The sequence below is a fragment of the Eptesicus fuscus genome, chromosome 11 (genome assembly GCF_027574615.1).
Source record: "Eptesicus fuscus isolate TK198812 chromosome 11, DD_ASM_mEF_20220401, whole genome shotgun sequence".
Lineage (NCBI taxonomy): Eukaryota > Metazoa > Chordata > Mammalia > Chiroptera > Vespertilionidae > Eptesicus > Eptesicus fuscus.
Window position 1 is genome coordinate 47606946 of NC_072483.1, and position 26691 is coordinate 47633636.

At 42.1% G+C, this 26691-nt stretch overlaps 1 protein-coding gene across 1 annotated transcript in view; it reads left to right on the forward strand.

Moving 5' to 3' along the window:
• MYO3B (myosin IIIB) overlaps nucleotides 1–25205 on the forward strand; it is a 357251-nt gene extending 332046 nt beyond the window's left edge. The window contains exons 31-33 of the mRNA XM_054723043.1: nucleotides 23039–23145; nucleotides 23518–23564; nucleotides 25058–25205. Of these exons, the coding sequence (XP_054579018.1) occupies nucleotides 23039–23145; nucleotides 23518–23564; nucleotides 25058–25196 (293 nt within the window). The 3' untranslated portion in view covers nucleotides 25197–25205. The remainder of the gene's footprint in view (nucleotides 1–23038; nucleotides 23146–23517; nucleotides 23565–25057) is intronic.
• Nucleotides 25206–26691: the final 1486 nt, after the last annotated feature.

Here is a 26691-nt window from a genome sequence, read left to right on the forward strand (position 1 = left end):
TTCTAATTTATACACCTTTAAAAATACCTAGAGACAAAATCAAGCACATTTGAAAGGTGTCTGAAATTTGGGGACAGGTGCATTTCTGGAGGCTTCCTATTGTACTGAGTTAGCCTAGTGATATAGTTACAGGCATTAGGTTGGTGTGGGAACATATAGGTTCTGGGCTAATTTCATTACTTATTATGTATTTTCTCTTTCTAAAAGATACAGACAGATATTTATAATTTATAAGTTCCAAGCTTTTCAGTACAGTTCATGGGCTATAAATGAACTGATAATAAATAGATATGAAAAGGATAACATTTTGTAAACATTGCTTTGAGTTCCCAATGGGATAATACAAGATTCAAGGGTCCAAAATTCAACAAGAGATATGTTCATCCATAAATGATGAACAGTATTCACTTTTCCTTTTCTAGAGCCACTTATATTCTTGTTACTATCTAAATTGTCCTTTACATAGAGGTTCTTAGAAAGACATTGTCCAGTAGGAAGAAAAAAAGACCCACATAACTTTTCTTATGGCCTCAGTGTGCTCCAACTTGCTCATTCCAGCCTGAAGTTTTGTGTGTGTGTTTTTCCGGTACTCCCAGCCTCTCATGGAATTAACCATTGATCTGAAATACAGAGATGCAAATCCAGAGCATACTGGAAGCATTCCAAGGCCCACAAATAAAAAGTTAATTACCTAAGGAAAACTACAAGAAAGACTTTTGTTTTCCACCAAAATCTCCTCCCCAGGCTGTTAGCTATGTCGTACACAGGCCCAATCGATATATTAGCGCTTGAGAACCAAAGTCCCTTGGAATAAATTAATCTGTCAGGGAAAGAAATAAACAAAGAACAAATTAACATGTTTTAAGACATTGCTTAAATTTTCATAAATACAGACCTTGAGATGGGATGATGAGTTCCCAGGAGCCAGAGCTAATATTTGGTTGTAATTAAGAGTTGCTCTTTCATGTTTCCTCTGATGTAGGTGGGAAATTGCCCATGCTTTTGCTGAGTTCCTTGCCCATGCTTCCTCACAAATGCCTCTGTTTCCTTCATTAATAAGAAATGGGTGCTCACAGATTACATTGCACACTTAGCTTGTTTTACTTCTAGCCAATATTAAAGTAACGAAATGCTATAAATACACATATGCCCCATACACGCAGGTATTCTTCAGGAACCTCCATGTGCTAACTTTTTAGTGGCTCAAAAGGACCGAGTGACCTAGTCCATGACAGACTAGACCCATGCCAGAGGTTTGGGCTTTGCTGACAAAGGATCCCGCTGTGCCCCCTCCCCCACCCCCCACTAGGTACAAGTGTGGAATGTCAATGCTGATGATTAGCAGGAAGAGCAATAACTCATTTGTAAGGACTATGTAAGGACTCATTTAGAGTCAAGAACCAGAAACCCATCCCAAACTAGCTCAGACCAAAATGCAATTTATTAGCCATCAAACCATGTCATTAGTTAGGTTGGTGCGTTCGTTCTCTCTCTCTCTCTCTCTCTCTCTCTCTCTCTCTCTCTCTCTCTCTCTCTTCTCTCTCTCTCTCTCTCTCTTCATTTCTCAGTGCTGCTTAGCCATTTTGGGCTGTCGTTTGCAATGTTGCTAAATTGGACTCTGCTAGCCTTAGACTATATTCATTAGGTAGAACTCCAAATCCCGAAGGACAGCGGGCTCTCTCTCTTCCAGTGTCCATATTTCAGGTCTCCGAGAGGACATGCAGCCCTTCCTGGCTTGTGTGCTCACCCCTGAACTCATCACTGTGGGTGGGAAGGGGCAACTCTGCTGGGCTAGGCCTGGGTCACGTGTTTAGCCTTATTTGGGGAAGAGGGTGAGGAGACATCAGCCATACCCAAATACTTGGAAATGTGTTCCCCACAGGGAAGAGGAGACTCTGCTACCAAAGCAGACGGGCAAAACAACCAGTGTCCCTCATACTCCTCATGCTCAATTGCTGAATGTAGCAACTTTCCAGGAGGGGAGGCCATGGCAGGATCTCTATGATTATACAAAATTATTACTCTCCATCAGGTGGTCTGTCATTTTCCATCAAGTTCTAAACATACTAAACTCCCATAAGCCTTGACTAGCAGAAGTGAGACACCTTTGTACATTCCTTTTTCCAACTATGGTCGCTTTCTCAAATAAAATAACTTTCTTTTTATTTCCCACTATATTTAAGTATTATTTTACTGTATAAACTATATTTGCCCTAAATATACTATTACTTACTATTGCTAAATCATCCCCAGGAAAAAGGAACAGAGTACAGCACTTTTTGCCAGTTGAGAACTTTTAACATGTTAATTTCTTGTTTGAATAATCTCATAACTCAGCACTCCTGAGGATATTGCGTTTGGGGAGTAGTTAAAAACTGAATTGCATCTTTTGAGGTGAGATACCTGTTGTAATTATTGAGCCATTACATACTATGAAGCTACTCTATATAATTCTCAGTACATGGCCACAAAGCTGGAAATACACTCTGCAAAGCTATATATATTATCACCAAAACTAAAGTCTCTGAAGCAAGTAGTTGCAGATCTGGGAGACCAGGAAGAGTCACTAAGAGGCAGGGTAAGCATAGCTTTCACTCTACTTACCTTCCTGTCTGACTCACAGATTAACCCCAGCTGACAGCATGGCAAATCCATCCGGACTACAAACCAACCATGTTCTGGAACGGATAGAATTAGCAGGTCAGCCCTGGTGGCAATTAGGTGAGGCACCACCTTGATCCTTATAAAGCATGGATTTGGCTGATTAAGAACACTCTGTCTCAAAATAATGTACATAACATCACACTGAAACAATACATTTAACCCATGATTAGAAAATCTTATTTAAATAATCTATCAATAAGTGATATGTCAAATATTTTGCTTTTTTTTTTGGTCTATGTTTTTAAAGGACAAGGGCCAAAATCATTTAGCAAAATAGAATCAATAACAACCAGCTCCTAGAATAACACATGTTTGCAACAAAATTTCACCATTTGTACAAAATGGGAGCGCCAAGTATGATGGAGCCAAAAGGAATTCTACAAATTAAAAATGAAATCAGGAATATAATTCAGTATTTCTCTTTGAGGGCTCCATTCCTGGAGATGGTAGAGGACAAGGCAGAAGAGTTCAAAAGCATACTACGATTAGGTTCAATAAAATAACAAACAAACAAATATGGCAGACTGAAAAGACCAGCAATAATCATTTCTAAATCTTTGAAAATAGTAACCATGGACATAGCACAATTTTCCTATACCTTCCCTTGTTTATAGGAAACTTGTCAGATTCTCTCTCCCTGTAGCTTCAACAAGGGGCTTATAGATTTATTTTGCTTTGCTACAGAGAATGTACAGACTGAAGCAGGGTTTTTTTCCTCCTCTGTGGACCTCCACCCAAATGTGCACACTTCAGATTGCATGATTCAGTTTTTGAATTCCATTTCCTTATTGGCCCAAGAGTCCTTCTTAAAGAGTAGCAAAAGGTGTTGTCTTGAACATCCTAGTGGATCTCCAGGCCGGCTCTCATGGACACTGAGTCCCACCCACGTAGCAACAGTGAACTGCTGGGTGACACCATCCATTGACACCTGGGCAGGATCAGAGAGCTGGACTAAGCCACCCCCTCCCTACAGAGCTGCACCTCCACCAGCTAGCATAGACATTAATGCATCTTGTCTGTTCCCTGGCCCACCCTTTAGTCTAGCCCCCATGAGCCCAAAACTTTTACAGAGAAAAGCATCGACCTGGCCAGGAGAAGCCAGGGCCACCCGGTGTGGATCTGCATCAGGGGTTTGTGGGGGGATCATCAGACCTTGGGAAAGGAGGTCCAGCAGTGCCAGTGCTCAGGGCCCTAGGGACAGTGAGTCAGTCACTGTGCCCTGCCCTACTATTTCTTTTTAAATAATTCTCACTTTCTAACATATATAGCAAATTATTCATGATGCTTATTGTTTACTAGAGGCCCGGTGCACGAAATTCGTGCACGGAGGGGGGTTGTCCCTCAGCCCAGCCTACACCCTCTCTAATCTGGGACCCCTCGAGGGATGTCTCTCTCACAATCCAGGACTGCTGGCTCCCAACTGCTTGCCTGCCTGCCTTCCTGATTGCCCCTAACCGCTTCTGCCTGCCAGCCTGATCACCCCCTAACCACTCCGCTGCCAGCCTGTTTGCCCCCAACTTCCCTCCTCTGCCGGCCTGGTCACTCCTAACTGCCCTCTCCTGCAGGGTTGATCACCTCCAACTGCCCTCCCTTGCAGGCCGGGTGCCTCCCAACTGCCCTGTCCTGCTGGCCATCTGTGGTGGCCATCTTGTGTCCACATGGGGGCAGGATCTTTGACCACATGGGGGCAGCTATATTGTGTGTTGCAGTGATGATCAATCTGCATATTACTTTTATTAGATAGGATAGAGGCCTGGTACAGGGGTGGGGGCCAGCTGGTTTGCCCTGAAGGGCATCCCGGATCAGGTGGGGTTTCCCTTGGGGTGTGGGGCGGCCTGAGCGAGGGGCCTGTGGTGGTTTGCAGGCAGGCCACGCCCCCTGGCAATGCAAGTGGAGGCCCTGGTATCTGGAATTTATTTTCCTTCTACAATTGAAACTTTGTAGCCTGGAGCAGAGCCAAGCCAAGCCTGGGGCTCCCTCTGAGGCCCGTAGCCATTTGTGTTGGGGTTATAATTGAAACTTTGTTGCCTTAAGCAGGTGGGCCCGGCCAGGATGTGCGGAAAGCTTTGCTTTCCCTGTTGCCAGCGGCAACCCTGGCCTGCTCTCTCAAGCTCCATTCCGCTGCCATTTGTTTGAATTTGTTTACCTTCTATAATTGAAACTTGGTAGCTTGAGTGGAGGCTTAGGCCTGGCAAGGGCAGGCGGAAAGCTTGGCTTCCTCTGTTACCTAGGAAACCTTGCTCTCTGTGGCTGTAGCCATCTTGGTTTGGGTTAATTTGCATACTCGCTCTGATTGGATGTGGGCGTGGCTTGTGGGCGTGGCTTGTGGGTGTGTCAGAGGTATGGTCAATTTGCATATTTGCCTATTATTAGGTAGGATTATGTCTCCCACTACCAGCTGGTGAGCTCCTTGAGGACAGGGATCTTTCTTCACTCCCACAGCCCTGGTGCCTAGACAAGGCCTGGGACATACAGAGCCTGATATAATAATTCTGAATGAGCACTAAGCAACAGGTTTCACCATCATGGAGGAAAGCACACACTGACTTACATTCGGCAATGGATCCAGGTTAGAAGGGAGCCATGATTCTGAGTTTATCCTGACAATTGATATTTGAACTCAACCCACTGCAATGAGCCTGGTGGCAGGTCCAGTTGAGGAGGAAGGTACCATGTTTGTGAAGTGAGTGAGAGATCTTGTTAAATACTTCAGAGCATCAACAACTCTTTCTTAGCAGAGCATGACACAAGCACCTGACATCTTCCTCTCACTTTACAAAAGATTCGATCACTGTCTTTTAAGGACTGAAAGCTCCACAGGCTGGGCGCATGAGAAGGCCTCTGTCCTTGGCAAGGGTAGAGGCCCATGCAGAGCAGCTGGGACCAGGACAACAACTCCGTGCAGCCAGCCTGGATGAGTCTGGTAATGGGGACGAAAGGGCCATACTCCAGCCCCTCTCTCCATCCACCTGGACTTCTTCAGTAGCCTCCCACCTGCTCTCACCCCATTTTTTCAAACTCTCACAGACTGGTCTATGTAGCAACACTAGGTTAATCTCTTAATTTCACTCCCATACTTAATCATTACTTTTCAGAAGCATGAAAACAACCTCTCACCAACTTTTGGTTTGGAGCACTGACCCATCTAGCCTGCTGGCACTTAGCTTCCATTCCTGTTGGGGATCTGAGTTCACACTGGCACTAATAGGACTTCACAACAGTGGTTGTTCCATTTGATACCTTAAGCTGACCTTCTCTAGCCTGCTTTACATGTGGGTCACCACTGGCCACTGCCCAAAACTCAGGTCATGCTAGTCACTCCCATGCTCTCATTTATGATTCCACTGTTTTCTGGATTTCCTCTCCTCTGACCCATCCCTTCTCCTGGCTACCATTTCCCTTGAAGTCTTCTTGAGTGGAGCCCCATTCAGCAGGACCTGGGGATGAGGGAGTGGGTAGAAGTGGAATCCATATCCTGCTAACTTGCCATTGCTATTTACACTCCCCTTGGTCACCCTCTGTTCCTGTCATCTGCTGACCTCATCTTGGTCACTTCACATTCAGTGAATGTTTGGGTATTCAATTCATCATCTTCTTTATTCCAAAATCTCACAGCCATCCAGTCTACCTAACTCCTAAACCTTATAGCTCCCTAACTCTTCATGTCAATGACCTTTATCTCTTTTCCACCCAGGCATCTACTTCATGACTACACTTGACCCATCACAAGTTGCTCCCCATCGAACCATAGTCTTCTTTCCTGTCAGCTCTCTAACCCCCATTAGAGCTGTTATTCTACTGTCTTCCAAGCTCTGATGGCTTCTCTTCCACTGCCTTCCAGCTACACTAGAGTTGTTACTCTGACAAGCACTCTGTCTTCCACCCACTACCCAGACACCAGATTAATCCTTCCTCCTCTGCACTATACCCAAGACTCTAAGAGTTATTGCTGAAAAGCATCCCCATCTTAGCTGGACCTATAACTCTTCCCCCAATACCAGGACCCACTCCTGATCCCTTCTGCATCTACAAGTTTTTGTGTGAGATTGAACAGTAGGTATCACATTTGTTTATTTTTACCAATTTATTTAAAAGAAACTTCTCATATATTCCCAGGAACCCAAAACTCTAAATAGGGCTGGATTTCCATTATTTAAAAGTCATGTTCACATAGTCACATTTATATATCTAAGAAAACTAAAAGTTTAATGAGAACTATCAAAACAGCAGGAGCCCAGCTACAGAAGTTTAAGGACAACGTTCACCCACGCCTTATGTCCACAGTGTTCTGTCTCTGGGGTTCTGCATGTCTCTTTTGAAACAAGCTTTGTTCAGTGTAACTGGATTTTTAATATGAATACTATCTCTTACAGGATGACCAAAAATGAATATAAATTTGTTCAAAGTTAAGGATAGGAAGATTAAAAATAATCCAGATTCAACTCTCAGAATCTTGCATTTCTGCTGGTCTGCCAAACACCTTGATTACTTCTCCAAATAATGTCTGCTACCTGGGTCAGCAGCCAATGTCACCCAACTCTGCTGACCCTGAACATGAGGAACTGCAGTGCCCTAGATCTTTTCCCTGTTACTTTTCTCCACCCTTGCATATAGAAACTTGCCAGAAGCTTTATGAGGGTACTTTCCTACTATATGTTCTTAACAAGATCAGAGACACACATTCACCATCGAAAAACAAGTACAACCCTGAGTTCTTTTCCTTGCCCTGGCTGCTTTGTTATCAGAACTGAAGACACGCCAAAGACTAATGTATGAAACACACAATAACGAGTGAAGTGCAATTCCTCCTATAAATTCAATTCTAAAATTAAATGATTGTTACAGTGAGGTTAGCAGCTTATTCTAAATTAGTATTGTAATACATTTTAAAGATCACATGATAAGACCTTTTTATTCTGTAAGTCTAATAATCTATGATCCAAAGAAATAAAATTCTGTATTTTAAGCATTTTTTTCTTTCTTACATATTTCTTTCTTACATACAAGATGGAATGGTAGGAGAAACCAACAGTCTAAAAGGAAAAAGAGAACTAAGTTAGTGACCAGGTATTTGCAATATATGACATCTATGACTGCCACCTCTTTGTACAAATTGCCTTAGAATGATCTTAGAAAGTGAGCCCTGGTTTGTTATTAAATTTTCATTATGTCAAAAACTACATCTTAAAATGAGCACCTTGGGCACTGTCTGGTTTTCTTTTCTTAGTCACAGATTGTATTATAGTGAATATAATACAGTTACATCAGTTACTTGGTCTGAGCCCTGCCCCACACTTCAGGCCTCACACGTTTGTTACCTTATTATCCAGCATGGATGTTCTGATCCCTAGCTACTGTCAAACCACTAGACAGAGTTTCCTGGGCTGGTCCCAACCCTGGTGCCAATGAATAGTCCTTTATGGCTAGGGATTAACCTGGAAATGTGCTACCTGGCCCTACTCTCAAAAAGGAAGGACGGCTTTGAATATAATATCACTATTCATGTTTGTATTTCCAAGAAGGGGGTCTCCTTTTTTAAAAATCCAGCTTCTACAGCCTCTTAACTTCCAGATGGTGCATAGAGCCAAGCCTGTCAGAGACCCTTAGTCTCCTGCTGCCTTTTAATGCTGGTCCTTGATTGCTAATGACCCCCAGCTGGACTGGCTCCCCAACCCATTTAACCCCTCTCTGCTGGGTCCCCATCTCACGCAGGGTGAGAGGCAGGGAGAGCGGGAAGTAGGGAGGTGCCAAGTCAGCCAGGACCTCCTGCTCTGTCAGAGCTAGTCAGAGCTAGTGGCGCGTTTCCCGGTGCCATCATGGTGTCCAAGATCGCTCCAGCGGAAAGCTCCTGTTAATATGATCTTCCCTATGTTGTCAGATAAATGCGACCAGGTTTCTGATGGTTCATATTTTATTTGACTCTGCCAAGATAATAGAGTCCCTGGAAGAGTGTTTCCTTTGGGGTCCAAGGGTTGAGGACCACTGGTATGAATTCCCTAAAATGTTAGTTTGGAAACTTAAAACTAAGTTGCGCTGGAACTATCTTTGAGTCTGATCAAACTTAGTGGTCAGAGCAGCTCATATGTGTCAGCATACAAAGTCACTGCAAAGAGACATGAGTGAAAGCAATAATTCATTTCCTTGTCATGGCCTACGTCACTGTATAACACAGGAGATACCCACTTTCAGATATGCTGGGAACAGCTGTATTTAATTTGGTTAACTTGGTTTGTTTTCTTGTGACATGCTGGATTGTGCTTATAGCTACACTGGTCAGGTTACCCAGAGAAAGGGAATTTAAAAGGTAAAAAAGTTGATGGCATTTTGGCATTTTTTGTTGTTGAAAGATCTTGAGTCTAGCAGAGAGATTTCTTGTGCCCTCCTCATGACAAAATAACCTTCTATTAGAATAAAGGGAAGGGGAGGGCATGAGAGATCATTCTTCTGTTTATTGTTTCCACTAGAGGCCCGGTGCACGAAATTCGTGCACGGGGTGGGGGGCGGGTGTCCCTCAGCCCAGCCTGCACCTTCTCCAATCTGGGACCCCTCAAAGGATGTCCGACTGCCCAGACATCCCTCTCACAATCCAGGACTGCTGGCTCCCAACTGCTTGCCTGCCTGCCTTCCTGATTGCCCCTGACCGCTTCTGCCTGCCAGCCTGATCACCTCCTAACCACTCCCCTGCCAGCCTGATTGATGCCTAACTGCTCCCCTGTCAGCCTGTTTGCCCCTAACTGCCCTCCCCTGCAGGTCTGGTCACCCCTAACTGCCCTCCCCTGCAGGCCTGGTCCCCCCACAACTGCTCTCCCCTGCAGGCCTAGGTCTCCCCCCCAACTGCCCTTCCCTGCAGGCCCGGTCGCCCCCAACTTCCCTCCTCTGCAGGCCTGGTCACCCCTAACTGCCCTCCCCTACAGGCTTGATTGCCCCCAACTGCCCTCCCTTGCAAGCCTGGTCCCTCCCTACTGCCCTCCCCTGCTGGCTTGATCGCCCACAACTGCCCTCCTTTGCAGACCTGGTCCCTCCCAATTGCCCTCCCCTGCAGGCCATCTTGTGGTGGCCATCTTGTGTCCACATGGGGGCAGTCATCTTTGACCACATGGGGGCAGCCATCTTGTGTGTTGGAGTGACAGTCAATTTGCATATTATTCTTTTATTAGATAGGATTAGATAGGATAGAGGCCTGGTGCATGGATGGGGGCCAGCTGGTTTGCCCTGAAGGGTGTCCCAGATCAGGGTGGGGGTTCCCTTGGGGTGTGGGGTGGCTTGGGCGAGCGGCCTGTGGTGGTTTGCAGGCCGGCCATGCCCCGCGCCCCCCCCCCACCCAGCGACCGAAGCGAAGGCCCTGGTATCTGGGATTTATTTATCTTCTATAATTGAAATTTTGTAGCCTTGAGTAGAGGCCAAGGCAGGCCAGCGCTGTGAAAACTTGGCTTCCTCCATCGCCTGGGGCAACCTAAGCCTCCTGCTCTCTCCAGCTCCGTGGCTGCCGCCATTTTTGTTGGGATTTATTTATCTTCTATAATTGAAACTTTGTAGCCTTAAGCGGAGGCCAAGGCAGGCCAGGGCAGGCAGAAAGCTTGGCTTCCTCCATTGCCAGGGAAACCCAAGCCTCCTGCTCTCTCCGTGGCTGCAGCCATCTTGGTTGGGTTAATTTGCATACTCGCTCCTGATTGGCTGGTGGGCGTGACTTGTGGGTGTAGCTTTTCAATTTGCATATTACTCTTTTATTAGATAGGATAATGGATTTTCATCAACCTCGTATCAAATTGTAAGAAAACAGGGCAAATAAATTTAGTAGCTTTGTATGACCTTGAAGAACTGAAGTCTAAAGTCTTGATCTGGGCAGAGACCTGAGAGCTCACTATTTTTATAAATTGTTACATGTTTCCTGAATAGTTGGGACAAATATAATTTTACTAAAAAAAAATAATTCCAAAAGGAAGCACATGATAGGAAAAATAACCTGGAAGTAATTATTTTCTATTTAACTTTGTTTCCCCCCGATATTTCCTATTTTATTGGCTTTTTAGAGATTAAAACTGAAAGAACCAGAGTGATCTATTTTTCACCACTAATGCATTGATTTCACTTTTGAATCTCATTAGTTTAATGCAAGCAAAATCATACTTCAGATTTCATTGTGGTCTACTATTCACAATCTTTACCGTTTCTCACATATACACACTCACATACCTGCCATGCATTTGTGTGTATAATCTCCTCCAAATCAAGACATTCATACTAATGACTGCTCTCTCTACGTGTAAAAATATTTTAGAATTTATGAACTTGGGTGGATGTTGTACAGCTGTACAAGACTAACCTGAACATTACAGGTAGGAAAAGGCTGAGTAGATGAAGTTAAAAATTCTGTCTGTTAGTCTGTCAATTACCTAATGACCCAGAAGAAGTTTCAGATTAGTCTCCCTTGAGCAGTATTGATCTTTGAATGAATTGTGTTAGAACAAGGTTCTGGGGTCGTTGTGGAGAACTTTTCCCCCTGAATCCTGAATGCATTTTGATTGGTCTCTTTAAATTCCAACAAGCCAGTAAGGACAAACGGCATTTATGTCCAATTTGCAGATGGGGCACTAAGCGGTCTGAACTCTGTTGTCATAGTTGAAAGATGAAACAGAGGGCCGGAGACCATGGGATACCAGGACACAGGCTTTATTGGCGATCACCCTGCCGGCCGCCTTCCAGAGGGGAAAGGGAAGAGAGAGAGAGAGCTTGAGAGAGAGAGAGCGAGAGAGAGAGAGAGCTTGCTGGGGTGAGAGTACCTTTTAAGGGGAGGAAAAGAGGGGACGGGGCTTAGGGCACTCAGCACACGCTGATTGGTGGTTTCATGTAAGGCACATGATTAGGCACCTAGGGATTTAGGAATTGGGGGCTTAGGGTATATGGCAGGTGCTGATTGGTGGTTCAATGTACAGTCCATATAAGGTGTTCAGGAATGTCCGGCTGCAGGTGGAGTTTACGTCATACTCCGTCCATCAGTTGGGGGAAGGGAGGATCTATCAATAGTATCGTAAAGTTGGAAGGAATCTTAAGGAGCCCCTTTGTCTGCTTTCACATTGATTTCATGCACAAACTTCCATCAGACACACCTCTCATTGCACCCAGACACTCACACATTGGGAAGGAACATGACTCCAAAGAGAATAGCTCAGCATCTCCAGGTAAGAACACATGTTAATGTACCACACCACCACCCTCTTTTTGAAAAAACATGGCATTAGTCCAACCCCCTTGTTTTAAAATTTGGCAGCCCAGAGGAGTAAACAAGTCACCTAAGGTCACACCAACATGTTCCAGAACTATGCTAAGGCCTTCTGACCCCAAGAACAGGGCTCATTTCACTACAGCTTCCAGCCCTTTACACACTAACAGCAGGAACTGGAACAAGGTCCCCAACTTCGAGAGCAAAGCATTGCTGGGAATGAATGCCCCAGGATCTCTTGTCACAAGGAATAAAGACCCCGTCACAGTTAGTTTAGTAAAACTAGCACTATCTGGTGTCCCATATCCTCAAGCACTTAAAAAGTCGTTTCAATCTTCAAAGGCATTCTTTCGTTCCATTTTTATCTGCTTTTACCCAGGACATTGTTTCCTAGCTCTCAAGTAGTTCACTAGGTGATTTGCATCTCATTAGGAGCTCCCAAAATGACATCTCTCAGCCTGCTGCCTGGTGTTGTGGGTCTGCTCAGCATCAGACCTGGGACTTAGATTTTTCATGTGGACATTTTTGGAAAAGCTGAATTAATGATGTTTTCCCACTGGGTGCAATTTGGGTGGCCATTTAGGCCTTAATTCTTGCCTCCTTACAGGGCTGACGTAAGGGAACAGCCATTATTGGGGAGATTACAGATGAAGTCTAGAGAGAGAGAGAGAGAGAGAGAGAGAGAGAGAGAGAGAGCGTGCGCCTTGGCCAAGTAACTCAGTTGGTTAGAGCATTGTCTCCATATGCCAAAGTTGTGGTTTGATCCCTGGTCAGGACACATAAGAACCAACTAATGAATGAGTAAATAAGTGAAACAACAAATCTCTCTCTCTCTCTCTCCCTCCCCGCTTCCTCTCTCTCTGTAAAAAAATAAATATAATTTTTATTTAAAACAATATATAATAAAAAACACAATATATATATATATAAATTTAAGAAAAAGAGAGAGAGAACTCAAATAAATAAAATCAGAAATGAAAGAGAAGTAACAACTGACACCAGAGAAATACAAAGGATTATAAGAAAATATTATAAAAAACTATATGCCATCAAATTGGACAATCTGGGAGGAATGAATAAATTCCTGGAAATATACAGTTTTCCAACACTGAATCAAGAAGAAACAGAAAATCTGAACAGACCAATTACAACCAACAAAATCAAAGCAGTAATCAAAAAACTCTCAATAAAGAAAAATCCTGGACCAGATGGCTTCACAGGTGAATTTTACCAAACATTCAAAGAAGAATTAACATCTATCCTTCTCAAAGATAAAGAAACTACATAGAAAATTATAGGCCAATATCCCTGGTTAACATAGATGCAAAATCCTCAACAAAATATAGTAAACCAAATTTAGCAATACATTAAAAGACAGGGATGTCCACTTTCACCGCTCTTATTCAATATAGTATTGGAAGCCATAGCCACAGCAATCAGATGAGAAGAAGAAATAAAAGGCATTCAAATTGGAAAGAAAGAAATAAAACTCTCATTATTTGCAGAGTGTATGATACTGTATATAGAGAACCCTAAAGGTTCCACCAAAAAACTACTAGAACTGATAAATGAATTCAGTAAAGTAGCAGGATACAAAATTAATATCCAGAAATCAGTTGCATTTTTATGCACCAATAATGAACTATCAGAAAGGGAAACTAAAAAAAAAAATCCTATTTATAATTACATCAACAAAAGAAGATACCTAGGAATAAATTTAACCTAAGATGTAAAAGACCTATACTTAGAAAATTATAAGACACTGAAGAAAGAAATGGAAGAAGATACAAGTGGAAGCATATATACCATGTCCATAGATAGGAAGAATTCACATCATTAAAATGTCTATGCTACCCAAAGCAATCTATAGATTCAACACAATTCCTATCAAAATACCAATGATGTAGCTCACATACTAGAACAAATAGTCCAAAAATTTATATGTAACCACAAAATACCCTAAATAGCTACAGCAATCTTGAAAAAAAAGAAAAAAGTTGGAGGAATCATGCTACCTGATATCAAACTATACTATAAGGCCATAGTTCTCAAAACAGCATGGTACTAGCATAAAAGCAGACATGTAGATCAATGGAACAGAATAGAGAACCCAGAAATAAACTCACACCTTCATGGTCAATTAATATTTGACAAAAAAGCAAAAACATACAGTGGGGTAAATACAGTCTAGTTAATAAATGGTGTTGGGAAAATTGAAAAAATACATGCAAAAAAATGAAACTAGACCACCTTTTTACACCATACACAAGAATAAACTCAAAATGAATTAAACACTTAAATGTAAGACTCTAAAGCATAAAAATCCTAGAAGAAAACACAGGCAGTAAAATCTTGGACATTTATCTTAGCAATATTTTTTCTGATATAACTCCATGGGCAAAGGAAACAAACAAAATAAACAAATGAGAATAACATCAATTTGTTGATGATTTTCTTTGCAAAGAAATACTTCCTTACAACATGGCTAACTTTAAAAAGTAGGCATCTCCCCTGGCTGGTGTGGCTCAGTGGTTGAGCGTCAACCCATGAATCAGGAGGTCACTGGTTCAATTTCCAGGCAGGGCACATGCCTAGGTTGTAGGCTCGATCCCAGTAGGGGGTGTTCAGGAGGCAACCGATCAATATGTTGCTCTCTCATCGATGTTTCTATCTCTCTATCCCTCTCATTTCTCTCTCTCCAAAAAAAAATCAATAAAAACATATTTTTTAAATAAATAAAAAAATAAAATAAAAGTAAGCATCTCCACACCTTTCACACCAGATAGGTGTTTCAGCCAGGACCTATGAACTTTGTGAGTGCTTCTAGTAAAGGTGGAATCCTGAAACAAAAGGCTAATAAATGTGGGGAGTGGGAAAGGGTGTACATTCACTCTCAAGTAATCAATGAAATGCAAATCAGAGCACAAATGGCATGCCACTTTTTCACCTATTGAACTGTCAGACTTTTTCTTAATGCTGTCCCATCTTTAAGAAATAGGTAATCTGAGGTACAGGTAGTAGAAGGATAGTTTGCTATACACTTTCTGGATGGCAATTGGAAATACAAATCATAAATTTTTAAAATACGTATACTCTTTGGGTAGTAACTCTATTTATAGGAATTTATCCTAAGAAAATAATCAAAGATCAAACCATTATCAGTGGAAGTAGAGTTCTTGGGGTACCACAAGGAAAAGAATTTCCTGAAGTCTCCACCGGAGGATGGCGTTTCATGGAAAGCTTTATTGATGATGTAAAATCAAGGGGGTTCCCCTCCAACGTCCTATCTCTGTCTGTCCCTCCATGGGAAAGGTCCGATCTTGTCTTCAGCGAGGCCAGAATAAAAACCAGTGTCCAGAGTTTCTGTTCCATATTACAGTCCAGTCCAGCATCTGACTAGTTTAGCTTGTGTTCCCAGCTGCAGTCCATTGCATGTGAGGTCTGCACAGCATGGCTATGGGCGAAACGGTTGCCTAAAGCCATATGGCTATGGAGAGAGAAGAGGTGAGTACACAGGTGAGTGCAAGTCACGGAGCAAGAGAGCAAGCGCAAACAAGAATGCAAGAGAAAGGGAGCCCTTTGTCTGGGGATTTTAACCTTCAAAGGTTTTTCAAGCTTGCATTGGGGTCCACCCCCTAGCCAATTTATTGTTCCGCAGGCTAGACTGACAGGCAAGCACCTGCCCTTTATCACCCCCAACTTTACCGCGCATGCGCCTATCTCCCTTTGCTGGATCCCTTCCCGCAGTGATCTGCAGGGAATGGACCCGTGGTTCCCTGGGGAGCGTGAAGTTATAGCTTCCTGGTGAAGCTGCCCAGATGACCATGCTGACAATGTCTGACTTCCCTTTGCTCTCATCCTGTTATTAATACCAATAAACCAGCTAATTACGATGATAACAAAACTATGCATATATTCCTCAAAGTATTACTTGTTATAGAAAAACATTGCCTCAAATGGGAAATTATATAAATTAATCATGGATCATCTATTAAATGAAATACCATACAACAATTAGAAATGATGCCAGAATAATCTGGAATACAGATAAGAAACTTGTTCCAACACTTGCTCTAGTGTGAGGTTGGGATAAGGAGGTAGGACAAAAGATGGACTTTTCACTGCTTAACGTGCATTATATTCATTCATTGTGTTTTAAAAATACCAACTATACTTTAATTTAAAAATTTTTAAATGTAACTCTAAAAGAAAGATACTATTTTTGAAGTAGGTTAATATCATGGAAAAATATTTATGACTCTATTGTTAAGTGGGAGAAGCAGTAACAAATTACTGTAGGTGGATACTGATATTTGCGGGGGATGGGAATGTTAAAAAAAGTGAATGCATATTCCCAGAAAAATACCGAAAGGATAAAATACTAATGAACTTCCTCTTTAAGAGGCTGACTTTACCTCCCTCCGTGTTAGACTACAGGTTCTCCAGATGTGTTCCAGGATAGAAAAGGCCCTCTTCCGGTGGGAAGCCTTGGCAATAATAGCCCAACTTACAGAAGCAAAGAGTAGGCTACCTAGATGGGGCAGATCTTAACAAGAATGATGAACAGTTACCATTCATTCATTCATTATTTGAGTGTGTGCCAAACCCTGAACTATGAAACAGTTTCAGGGAAAATTATTACTACTTCCCTAACGATTAAAAGGAAAATTCCTTGTAGACAATTTATAACTCTGCCATCTTCCACGGGCACTAATTTAACTCAGGGATGTTTTCTTTGTAGCAGTTTTACAATTTTGAAGAAGATTGTTCACGACATAACATGGCAACTGGGAAAATGTGTAGCCTTCCTTTCATCTTAGAAAGGAAAATCTGAATTACATGCACCCCAAGAGAAAAATCTCTCTTCTGGTTGTGTTTGTGTGTTTTACAAAAACCCACTGAATTCCTCAGTCCCTCCTGAAGTTAGACATGGAAAGGTAAAAAAAAAAAAAAAAACTTGTAAGAACATCTCAGTAAAAGAACAAGCACCATAATAGATGGCCTAGACCTTGGGATTTAGAATCAAAAGGCCTGAGTTCTAGCCCTGGCTCTGAAGGGATACTGGTAGAGGGGCCCAAGCTCCCTGGGCCTCAGACCCCTCAGATGGAAAAGCAGGGGGCCTTTTGTCAGTAGGATGTTGGGAAACCTGAATTCTCAGTTGGACTTTGCCTCTGACCTGCGGTGTGATCTCTGAATCTCCCTACGCCTCTGCTATCTCTATGGGGTTAACAAATGAGATGAAATAAAGAAAAAGATACTTTGCAAAATGAGATTTGCTACATACAAATGAAGTGGTAAGGAGAAGAAGCACAGAGCTGGAAAAGACAGGTCCTCTCACTGGAAGCTATTTCATGTAAGTGTCCACTGGAGTACCATGTAGCATGGTCAACCGTCATTAAGGAGAGAGATCATTCAGCTGACAGCTGGGCTACTGTCCCCTCCAACTGACCTGAGAACTTTGGTCAGAGAAATGCTGTGCCTCCCCTTAGGCACGGAGTTGACAGAGCTCTATACATTAGTCACATAACTCCAAATCTACTTAAATGCCCCCCACGGGGGGTATATCTCATAACTCCATTTGGGATTTGCTATCTGTAAATCTAGAACACAGAGCACTCTGTTTGCTTCAAGGAGATGTTTTACTTGGCAAGTGACTCTGAGAATGCCTCACCCACAAATGGCAACCAGATTGCAGTCATACTACTCAGGACGTATCCATGCCTGGTGAGGCCTCCAGGGAAGGCGCAAAGGACTATGGCTCTCTTGGTGTGCTCTCACCCAAGAACCCTGCTCACTGCCCATTCCTCAAGGGCCTGGAAATCATACTTCCCCACCAGGCCAGGATAGCTGGACTGTATGCCCCATCCTGCTCTCCATTGTGGTTCTTCCTTCACTGTAATCCTGCTAGGAAATTTACCAGAACTGGCACATCTGTAGTGGGTGATGACAAGTGAAACACTAAGTGTCAGGGGACAATGTTGGGAAGAGCATTTGTAGCCAAAATAGCCATAACTCAACAGGTCAAATAGAGTAGAGGAAGTCATTTCCTTCTTCATCTCAGACCTTAGGGGAGAACAGAATGCCTCAGCTGTGACTTAAATTGTGCTTGAATTAGGTTTGCTAGATTTAAGGGTAGGGGGGAGGCACCCAGCTAGATTTGAATTTCAGATAAACAACCAATCACTTATTAATATAAGTATGTCCCAAATATTACAAAGGATGTACTTACATTTAAAAAGTATTGGTTATCTGAAATTCAAATTTAACTGGATGCCCTGGCAACTCTAGCTTGGATATACCTGCATGTTCAATAACGAGAACTGAAATATTAAATTTCCAAACCAGTTGTTTGAAGTTATGTTATAAAGCCATCAATTGAATTCAGCTATCTGTCTCTCACCAAGGCCTTGGCCAACTGTGCAGCCACAATGTGTGATGATTTTGGATTAGAGAGAAAGGAGTATGCATTTCCCACACTCCTTAAACTCCATTCAGATTTCTCCCATTTTCTGGCAGATTCATCTCCAGTTTCCTATGAGGTTCTGTGACAACTCGAAAGAGAACGATGTTCAAGGTCTCAAATATGAAATCAGACGGTGCTGGGTGGGAGAGTACAGGGAGTCTTGTAACAGAAAGAGACCTCTGTTTAATACAAACTGGTATTCATGACAAATATACTTTCAAGAAGCACCATAGGGAGGTATCCTCATGGATTACAAACTGGAGAGTTGGCTCAGCTTACAAATATGCAAGGTGGAAATCAGCCACTTTCAGAATATGAACTTCATTGTCTTCAAAGTAAATGATGGATATTCTAATGTGTATCTTCAAACTTGGATTGCCCATTTTATCTACAAAAACTAGTCAAGTAAAATAGGTAATTGCCAGATAACCATACTGTTTTGTGACTCATAAGCAAACTGGCTCAAAAGCTGACAGGGGTTCAGGCTTCCATTCTGACACTTACAGACTAGACTTTCTTACCTATAGTTTCTTCATCTTTTGAAAGAAGAATTTTTGTTCTACATGCCTCATCGATTTTTGTTTATATTTCAACTTTTTTATTTTTTAATTATGTTTTTATTGATTTTCGAGAGATAGAAGAAGGGAGTAGGGAGTGATAGAAACATTGATGAGAGAGAAACATTGATTGGTTGCCTCCTGCATGCCCCCTACTGGGAATCCAGCAGCAACCTGGACATGTGCCCTGACCAGGAACCAAACCAGTGACCTCTTAGTGCATGGGTTGACACTCAACCACTGAGCCACACGGTTTGGGCTATTTTTAAACTTTTATCAGAAAAATCATAATAAACTTCTCAATGTGCATTCATGTTTGGGTTTAATCAATGCACTATATGCTATTTGTGTTTTGCTTCTTTTTCTGGATTTTGAACTTTCATCTATCACCACCATTCCCATATTTACTATCCTTATTGATAGCTTCATGGTATCCTATCTAATAAAAGAGTAATATGCAGATTGACCATCACTCCAACACACAATATGGCTGCCCCCATATGGTCAAAGATCCTGCCCCCATTTGTACACAAGATGGCCACCACAAGATGGCCAGCAGGGGAAGGCAGTTGGGAGGCACCAGGCCTGCAGGGGAGGGCAGTTGGAGGCAATCAACCCTACAGGGGAGGGCAGTTAGGGGTGACCAGGCCTGCAGGGGAGGGTAGTTAGGGGCAAACAGGCTGGCAGGGGAGCAGTTAGGCATCAATCAGGCTGGCAGGGGAGTGGTTAGGGAGTGATCAGGCTGGCAGGCAGAAGCGGTTAGGGGAAATCAGGAAGGTAGGCAGGCAAGCAGTTGGGAGCCAGCAGTCCTGGATTGTGAGAGGAATGTCCGACAGCCTGTTTAGGCCCGATCCTACTGGGATCGGGCCTAAACAGGCTGTCAGACATTCCTCGAGGGGTCCCAGATTGGAGAGGGTTCAGGCTGGGCTGAGGGACACCGCCCCCACCCCCCTGCACGAATTTCGTGCACCGGGCCTCTAGTGATATCATATTTACATCTTGAAGTTAACTTCTCCCCAGTTATTAAATACTTACATTTTTAGCTTTTTTTTTCTACTACAAAAAGTGCTGTCATATCCATCTTCATACAAATCCTCTTTTTTTCATTTTTGGTGTAACTTATTGCAACATGTTCAGCTTTTGTTATATTTTGTCAAGTTGTACTTCAGGGGAGGTGGAACCTATGGGCCAGTGTACCTGAGGCCTCTCCCACAAGGTCTTTTGACCTTTTGGGCTGTCCTAATTAATAGAAAGGCAGTAGTAATTATTTTAATTAAAGCTCTGGCTGAACATTTTTCAATATATTTTTTCATAATTGCATTTCAGTATATATGAATACGCCTGTCTTTCTCTTGATTCAGGCTTTCCACATTCTGGATTGTAGACTTTTGTGTGTATATATATATTTTTTCATTGTTTTTATCTTTCTGTTGCAGTTCCTCTCATCTTAGTTTTGTTACTGTCCATCATATAGAATAATTTACTTTAATATAGTCAAACCTCCTTGTCACTATCGTCTTCCACAGTTTAAAAAAAAAGTCTATTTCATTTCCTTCTAAGATTTTTATGGGAATGTTTAAAATGTTTAACTGTATATCTCATCTGGAATTTATTGTGGTCTGTGAGAATCAGGAGGTATATTTAGAAAAGTAAAAAATTTAGAAATTAAAAAAAACAAAACTAATTTCTGTCCATCAGCATTAGCTTATGGCCTTAAGCAAGTCACTTACGTCTTCTAATTCAGTGTTCTCTACTAGACTGAAGGCAAGGACCTTGTCTTATTTCTCTTTATCTTCCCCACAATATCCAGCAAAGTACCTTACATTTAGGATTAATGTGATAAGGTTTGTATTTAAGTTATATTTTTTGCATATTGCTATCAAATTGTTCTAACAGCACTCATTGAATCATGATTCATATCCCAATTATTTATTTGGTTGTTTATGATTGGTCATGTATCAATGACACTCAGATTTCCCGCAATGGCAAAGCACCTAAGAGTTGTAGCACTCTGCAAAACATCTGAAATATGGCGATATTAAAGTTAAAATAATGAAAATGAAAATTTGATGCTAAATCAGACACCATCTTACACTACTTTCTAGTATAGTATAGACATCATATGATCAGACACCAGCTGTTTGTTTGTTTTTAATTTATGGGAGAAATGTTCAAATTGAGGAAATTCTATCCAATAATTTAATTCCTTCTAATAATCAGGTAAAGAAAATCTACCGTGGAACAACAAGTTGTTCAAGAGCAAAGTTGAAAACCACATCTTACATTAGGCATTCCCAGTTGAGAATATAAATAAAAGCCTCTGATCGAGTATAAACACTATATAAATATAAAGTTCAGCTAAACCAAGCTGAACTCCAGCTGAACCCCAAAACTCTTTAAGATTAGTCTTTTTAGTTGACCAGGTTGGAATTCCTACAACATTAGAAAGTCTAAAGGAGATTCATGTCAGACCTCCAGTGCATGTTCACACCAGCAAGCTTAACTCTAGATGCTTCTGTTTATCAATTTATAAATCAGAAGAAAAAACACAAAAGGACCTCACAACCTCACGTTCTACCATAGTAAAGACTATGGATTTTGTAAAGCAAACAGGAGGTGGGTATGTTGGAACTATCAGAGAAAAACAAAAGGAAAAAAAAAACATTTCAATTCTGGATTCCTTGTACTCTGAGGATGATACTAGTGTAAGAGGCTGGAGTCCTGTCCTCTGCACAGAGGTCCTGGAGATGTGGACAGGGTTGTCTGTTAAGGCTACTGGACCCTCTGCCAGCACCATCGCTTTAATTAACTGCTATGCTAATTAATATTTTTTTCATGGAGCTTACTTTTACTGAGACATTTGACTTTAAAAAAAAGAATGTTTTGTTAAGAAAGACAATGATGCTGTTGTTTGTTGTTGTTTTACTGCTAGAACAGGAGTTAAAGACTCTGCCACTTGATCTGGGATGAGTCATTCAACATTTGTAGACCTCAGTTTCCTTTTCTGGGAGAAAAAAAAAAAGATTGTTTAGAATGGACAGTTTCTAAAATCCTATATCTTTCCAATAGTCTTGTTCAAATATAAATATGTTCCAATTCAAGAAAAATAAAAATGCAAGACTTCCTACTTCAGAAACTGATAATTCACTATTCATAATGGTCCTTGCTGAGTCATTCTTCACTTAGAAATTCCCCCTAAATTTCCTTAAATAGTAGGAATCTCTAGTGAAGTCAACCTGTGACTACAAATCTCCAACTCTTTTATATGAATAATTAGTTTAAGATATACACTTGGCCTGTGAAAATGATATCTCTTCTCTAGACTATGACATTCGTGAACAAGATTCTACAGCAGTTGTGTGTATGTTGACAAGCAGTTAGAACTGCTGAACCCTGGTTTAGATATAGTGCCAAAAAGACAGCCGATTCCACAAAAATCATCTGCCTGAAAAGGAAATAAATCATGACCTCATTGAACACGTGGTTTCTTAACCTCCAGGGCACTCTTGGTCCAGGATTCTGAAATTAGGACTAAGACAAAGAGCCTGCTCCATGAAATCGGGCAATCATCCTTTCCCCTTCTCCCTTGCACTACCTCTGGAGACTGCACGGATCGATGCATTGTTCAAAGCATTTCAGTAAATACTAGCTCAAGCCATTTTCCTACAAAATGTATCCCACCAAAAAGTTTGCTTCTCCTCTACTCACAAGTGTGTGTGCTCCAGATGTCTTTGAACTCTCACTGTCGGATGTGGTGCAAACCATCCCAGATTGCCTTCGTTGTCCTGAGTTATCTCACTAAGGGCACTTTCGACTCTGCAAAGGCTGCTCACCAACCTCTCCTTCACCAGCGTGGATAAACCAGCTTGCTTTATGTCACTCTTGACTGCTGATTCAGATAAAAAAAGATGAAGGCAAAGTTACAGACAGTATCTCTTGTTTACACTTAGCAACCTCTGTGGGTTTGTTTTTTTAGGATAATATTTCTCTTAATAATAGCAAAGCTCTAACATGCCCATTATTTTAAAATGAGACACAGTTTCTACCAAGTGCATTTATGTGAAGAGAAATGTTTCACTGAATTTTCCCAAAACCTCGGATGGTTTACAGTAAAGTTTTGCTATCTTGTTGCAGGTTCAGAAAATGGTCTTGCACAGAAGCAGCGAACACCTCGCCGAAGATGTCAGCAACCCAAAATGCTGAGTAGCCCTGAGGACACCATGTACTATAACCAGTTAAATGTGAGTTCAAAGTGGCCATAAAGCTGTTTCACTGGCTTTGTTTCCAGTTAATAATTCTGTTATTAATACCTGTTCCAGCCCCTCCAGCCCCACCCCCACCCTCTTATGCTCTCGTCTTGAACATGTGCTTAGGCTCTTTATCTGTTGCTTTCATGTCAGGATGTCTGCCTTCACGGTGAATAATTGATGTGGTTTATCAAAGACGAGCAAGATGCATGCTTCATCAGGCTCACTTGAGCCCTTTGATCAAAAAAATTATGCTGTGACTTCTGATATTATCAGCATCTGCTTGCATTCAACACAAAATCACTTTGAATTAAAAATTAACGACTTGCTGCTTGGCTTTGACTGTGTTCTTGGCCCTCTCCACAGGGAACGCTAGAATATCAAGGGAGCAAGAGGAAGCCAAGAAAACTTGGGTAAATATCTGTCTTCTTAGTTCTAAGCAACTGTAAACAGAAGGGGTCCTTTGTGATATTACAGAAAATGCAAAACTTCCCTGAGAGGCTTCTAAAAACATGCAATGGGTATAGCCCCGCTCTTGTTGACATTGGAGACTACTTTTCACAGTAGCAAGTATACAAAACTTGAATCTATTCTGTCTGAAAAGGCTGGAATTTCCATCGAAAGGCAAATATTATTTCTCAGGGAATTGTACTTTCCTCATAAGTGGAGACATAGCGGATTGTATAAAATTCTCCCACAAACAAGATCACTCCACACAGGGCAAAAAGGTGGCTTCCCCTACAGGACCCTACCCCTGGGCCTTTTAAAGGTACAGGAAAATATCCTCCAGTGGTTCGACAGAAGATTCTAAGGAGTTTGAGCTCATTTTGTTGCAGAAGACCAAGAAGACCGAGGATGCTTTTGAGGAAGTTGGAGGGACACTGTTTAATACGCCAGCGGACTCAGGGAACAGCCTTCCAAATCTGAGTGAAGGAACACGCATGGGGCCCTCCCTTATATCTCCCTCCCTGTGCTCTTTGTCCCACAAGCATGACTCATGCTTCCGGTCCTTTTCTCGGGCCTTGCAAGAAGGCTTCCAGGTGTTGGGGGTCTCCAGGCCATATCTGGTGGTCTGACCTGGCGTCAGAGTTAGGAGCCCTCCCTCTGGGCAGTGTACTGTCCACAGTCCAATGGCCTCTGTAACCGGTTCTGCAAGACCAGTGTCTGGGAAAGAGGTAGTGACTTAATTATAGATTATCAGGAATGTACACTGAGCTTGCTGGCTTGGATTCAGATCACCAGCCCCAAATATTAGGGCTACATTGGAATCAGCCCTTTTAGCCTTCTCAATTTAATTGTTCGCATCTCGATTGAGAATAAGAATGCGGTAGGTGATTGGTACTAGTTTAAGAAGTGAAAGAGGCCAAAACCGGTTTGGCTCAGTGGATAGAGCGTCGGCCTGCAGACTCAAGGGTCCCAGGTTCGATTCCGGTCAAGGGCATGTACCTTGGTTGCGGGCACATACCCAGTAGGGGGTGTGCAAGAGGCAGCTGATCGATGTTTCTCTCTCATCATCGATGTTTCTAACTCTCTATCCCTCTCTCTTCCTCTCTATAAAAAATCAATAAAATATATTAAAAAAAAAAAAGTGAAAGAGGTCAGGCGAGGAACTTGCTCACCTGAAGGAAAGCAGGTAATTCACACACATCAAGTTGCAATATGATCGCCATTTCCAAACACCACTAACTCGGGCCATTATCCGTGTGTGACTCAGAGGTGAACAGCTTTGCGTATCAGACCGCAGTTCCTCTGTGCTGCAGGACTCTGGGCTACCCTAAGCTGTCCTCCTCCCATCCCAGCCCCAGTGTTGGGACCCAACCCTGTTCCAAGCACTCAGACAACTTTAGGTGCCCCAGAGATGGCCGTGGCATTTCTTTCTCTACCGAAACTCTTTTCTTTGTTGCAGCCAAGTCAAAGTGCTCGATGGTGAAGATGAATATTACAAATCTCTGTCACCCGTGGACTCGACCCCTGAGGAAGGCAACTCAGCCCACCCTTTCTTTTTTCCCTCGTCCTCAAAAGGAGCATCTTCCGCTCAGCACTGAGTTGTCCTTCCTGTGCCTCAAGTCTGTTGAGGGTAAGCACAATCATGGTAACTGACTGATTGTCATTTAAAAAGAAAGCACTACAGTGGGGTCAGCCTCTTTGGACACATGCTGGAGCCTTACTGAACAATTTTCAGGTTCTTAACCATTTCCTCCTACCTCCATCACCTTCCCCACATCTGCTCTGCAGCTTGATCTGAGTAATCCCTTCTTTTCTCAAACTATGAGTCTCTTGGGGACACAGAGTGCACCTCCACTGCAGTAATAACCATCATTCACGCCCCCATCTGAAAGGGTAACAATCTCACCATCAGCCAACTGTGGACACTGATCATATTTCTTTATTTTTCCGACCACGTCCTTCCATGCAGAATCTGCCCCTGTGAAAATCCAGAGGTTCCTTGCCTCCTCACCTCTCCATAGCATCCCTTCCCCTTTGCTGGTCTTTCTACCCTGCCCGCCTCTCCCCAGGGGCAGGGCTCCATTGCTGAGGGTCTCCATGCTGGAAGAGTATACCCAAGGTCTCCTAGGCCTGTATAATGTTTTGTGTATTTAGGGAGAGAGCCCTAAATTTTTTAGATTCTTCCTATAAGGCAAATGAACTCCTTTCTTGCTAGTTATTAGGGCAACAAAGCCTTTGCCTCTTTACTCCACCTTGTCAAGACACCCCCATCACCTTAGCAATAAAAGAAAGGAGTGAGTTGGAAAGAATCTTTGGACCTGTCAGAGTCCATGTCACATGCTTTTGTAACTTTCCACTCTCTGGTCGGCTGTCTGCAGGAATCATCTTCTCTCGTTCATCTCGGCGTGCACAGATCTCATACAGTGCCTGGCACAGAGTGGACATCCAGTTAATGCCCACCCTTGACTGAGTGGAGAGACCTAGTTATACAAACATATCTGATAGAAAAATTACTTTCAATTATATGTTATATGTGATTAATCACTTTTATTATCCCGTAAGTTCTGATTTTTTCATTCAAGGTTGGGCTAGTCTTATTGTAATGATGTTATATTACACATTATAATACTCAATATGATTCAACATGCAAAACAATATGTGAGATTTCTGTGTGATGTAAAAAACCTACAAGACCCTTTCCCTAGAACAAATATTCTCAATGGTTGTTTTTTTTAACGTGGCAGATAGTACACATGGGAGTACTCAGATTTTGAGAAAAATAAACTTGAGGAAATAGAAAAAAGAACTTTTCAGAATTTTAAAGGGAAGCATTTTAATAAGCATTTTACAAACATAAATAATAAAATGAGGCATTTAAAGATTTCAGAAATTGTAATTTTATAAGAAAAAGAAAGAGCCATTAATTCAGTAGTCAAACTTTACTTTTTAAAAACAGTCAATTTTTTTCCAGACCTTCACCCCAAAGGTAATGTTGTTAAGGCATGTGAGTAGAGCAGAAGAAACACAAATGAACATCATTTTATTGTTTAAAAATAATATATAGATTTTAGCATTATTATTAATATAAGTATT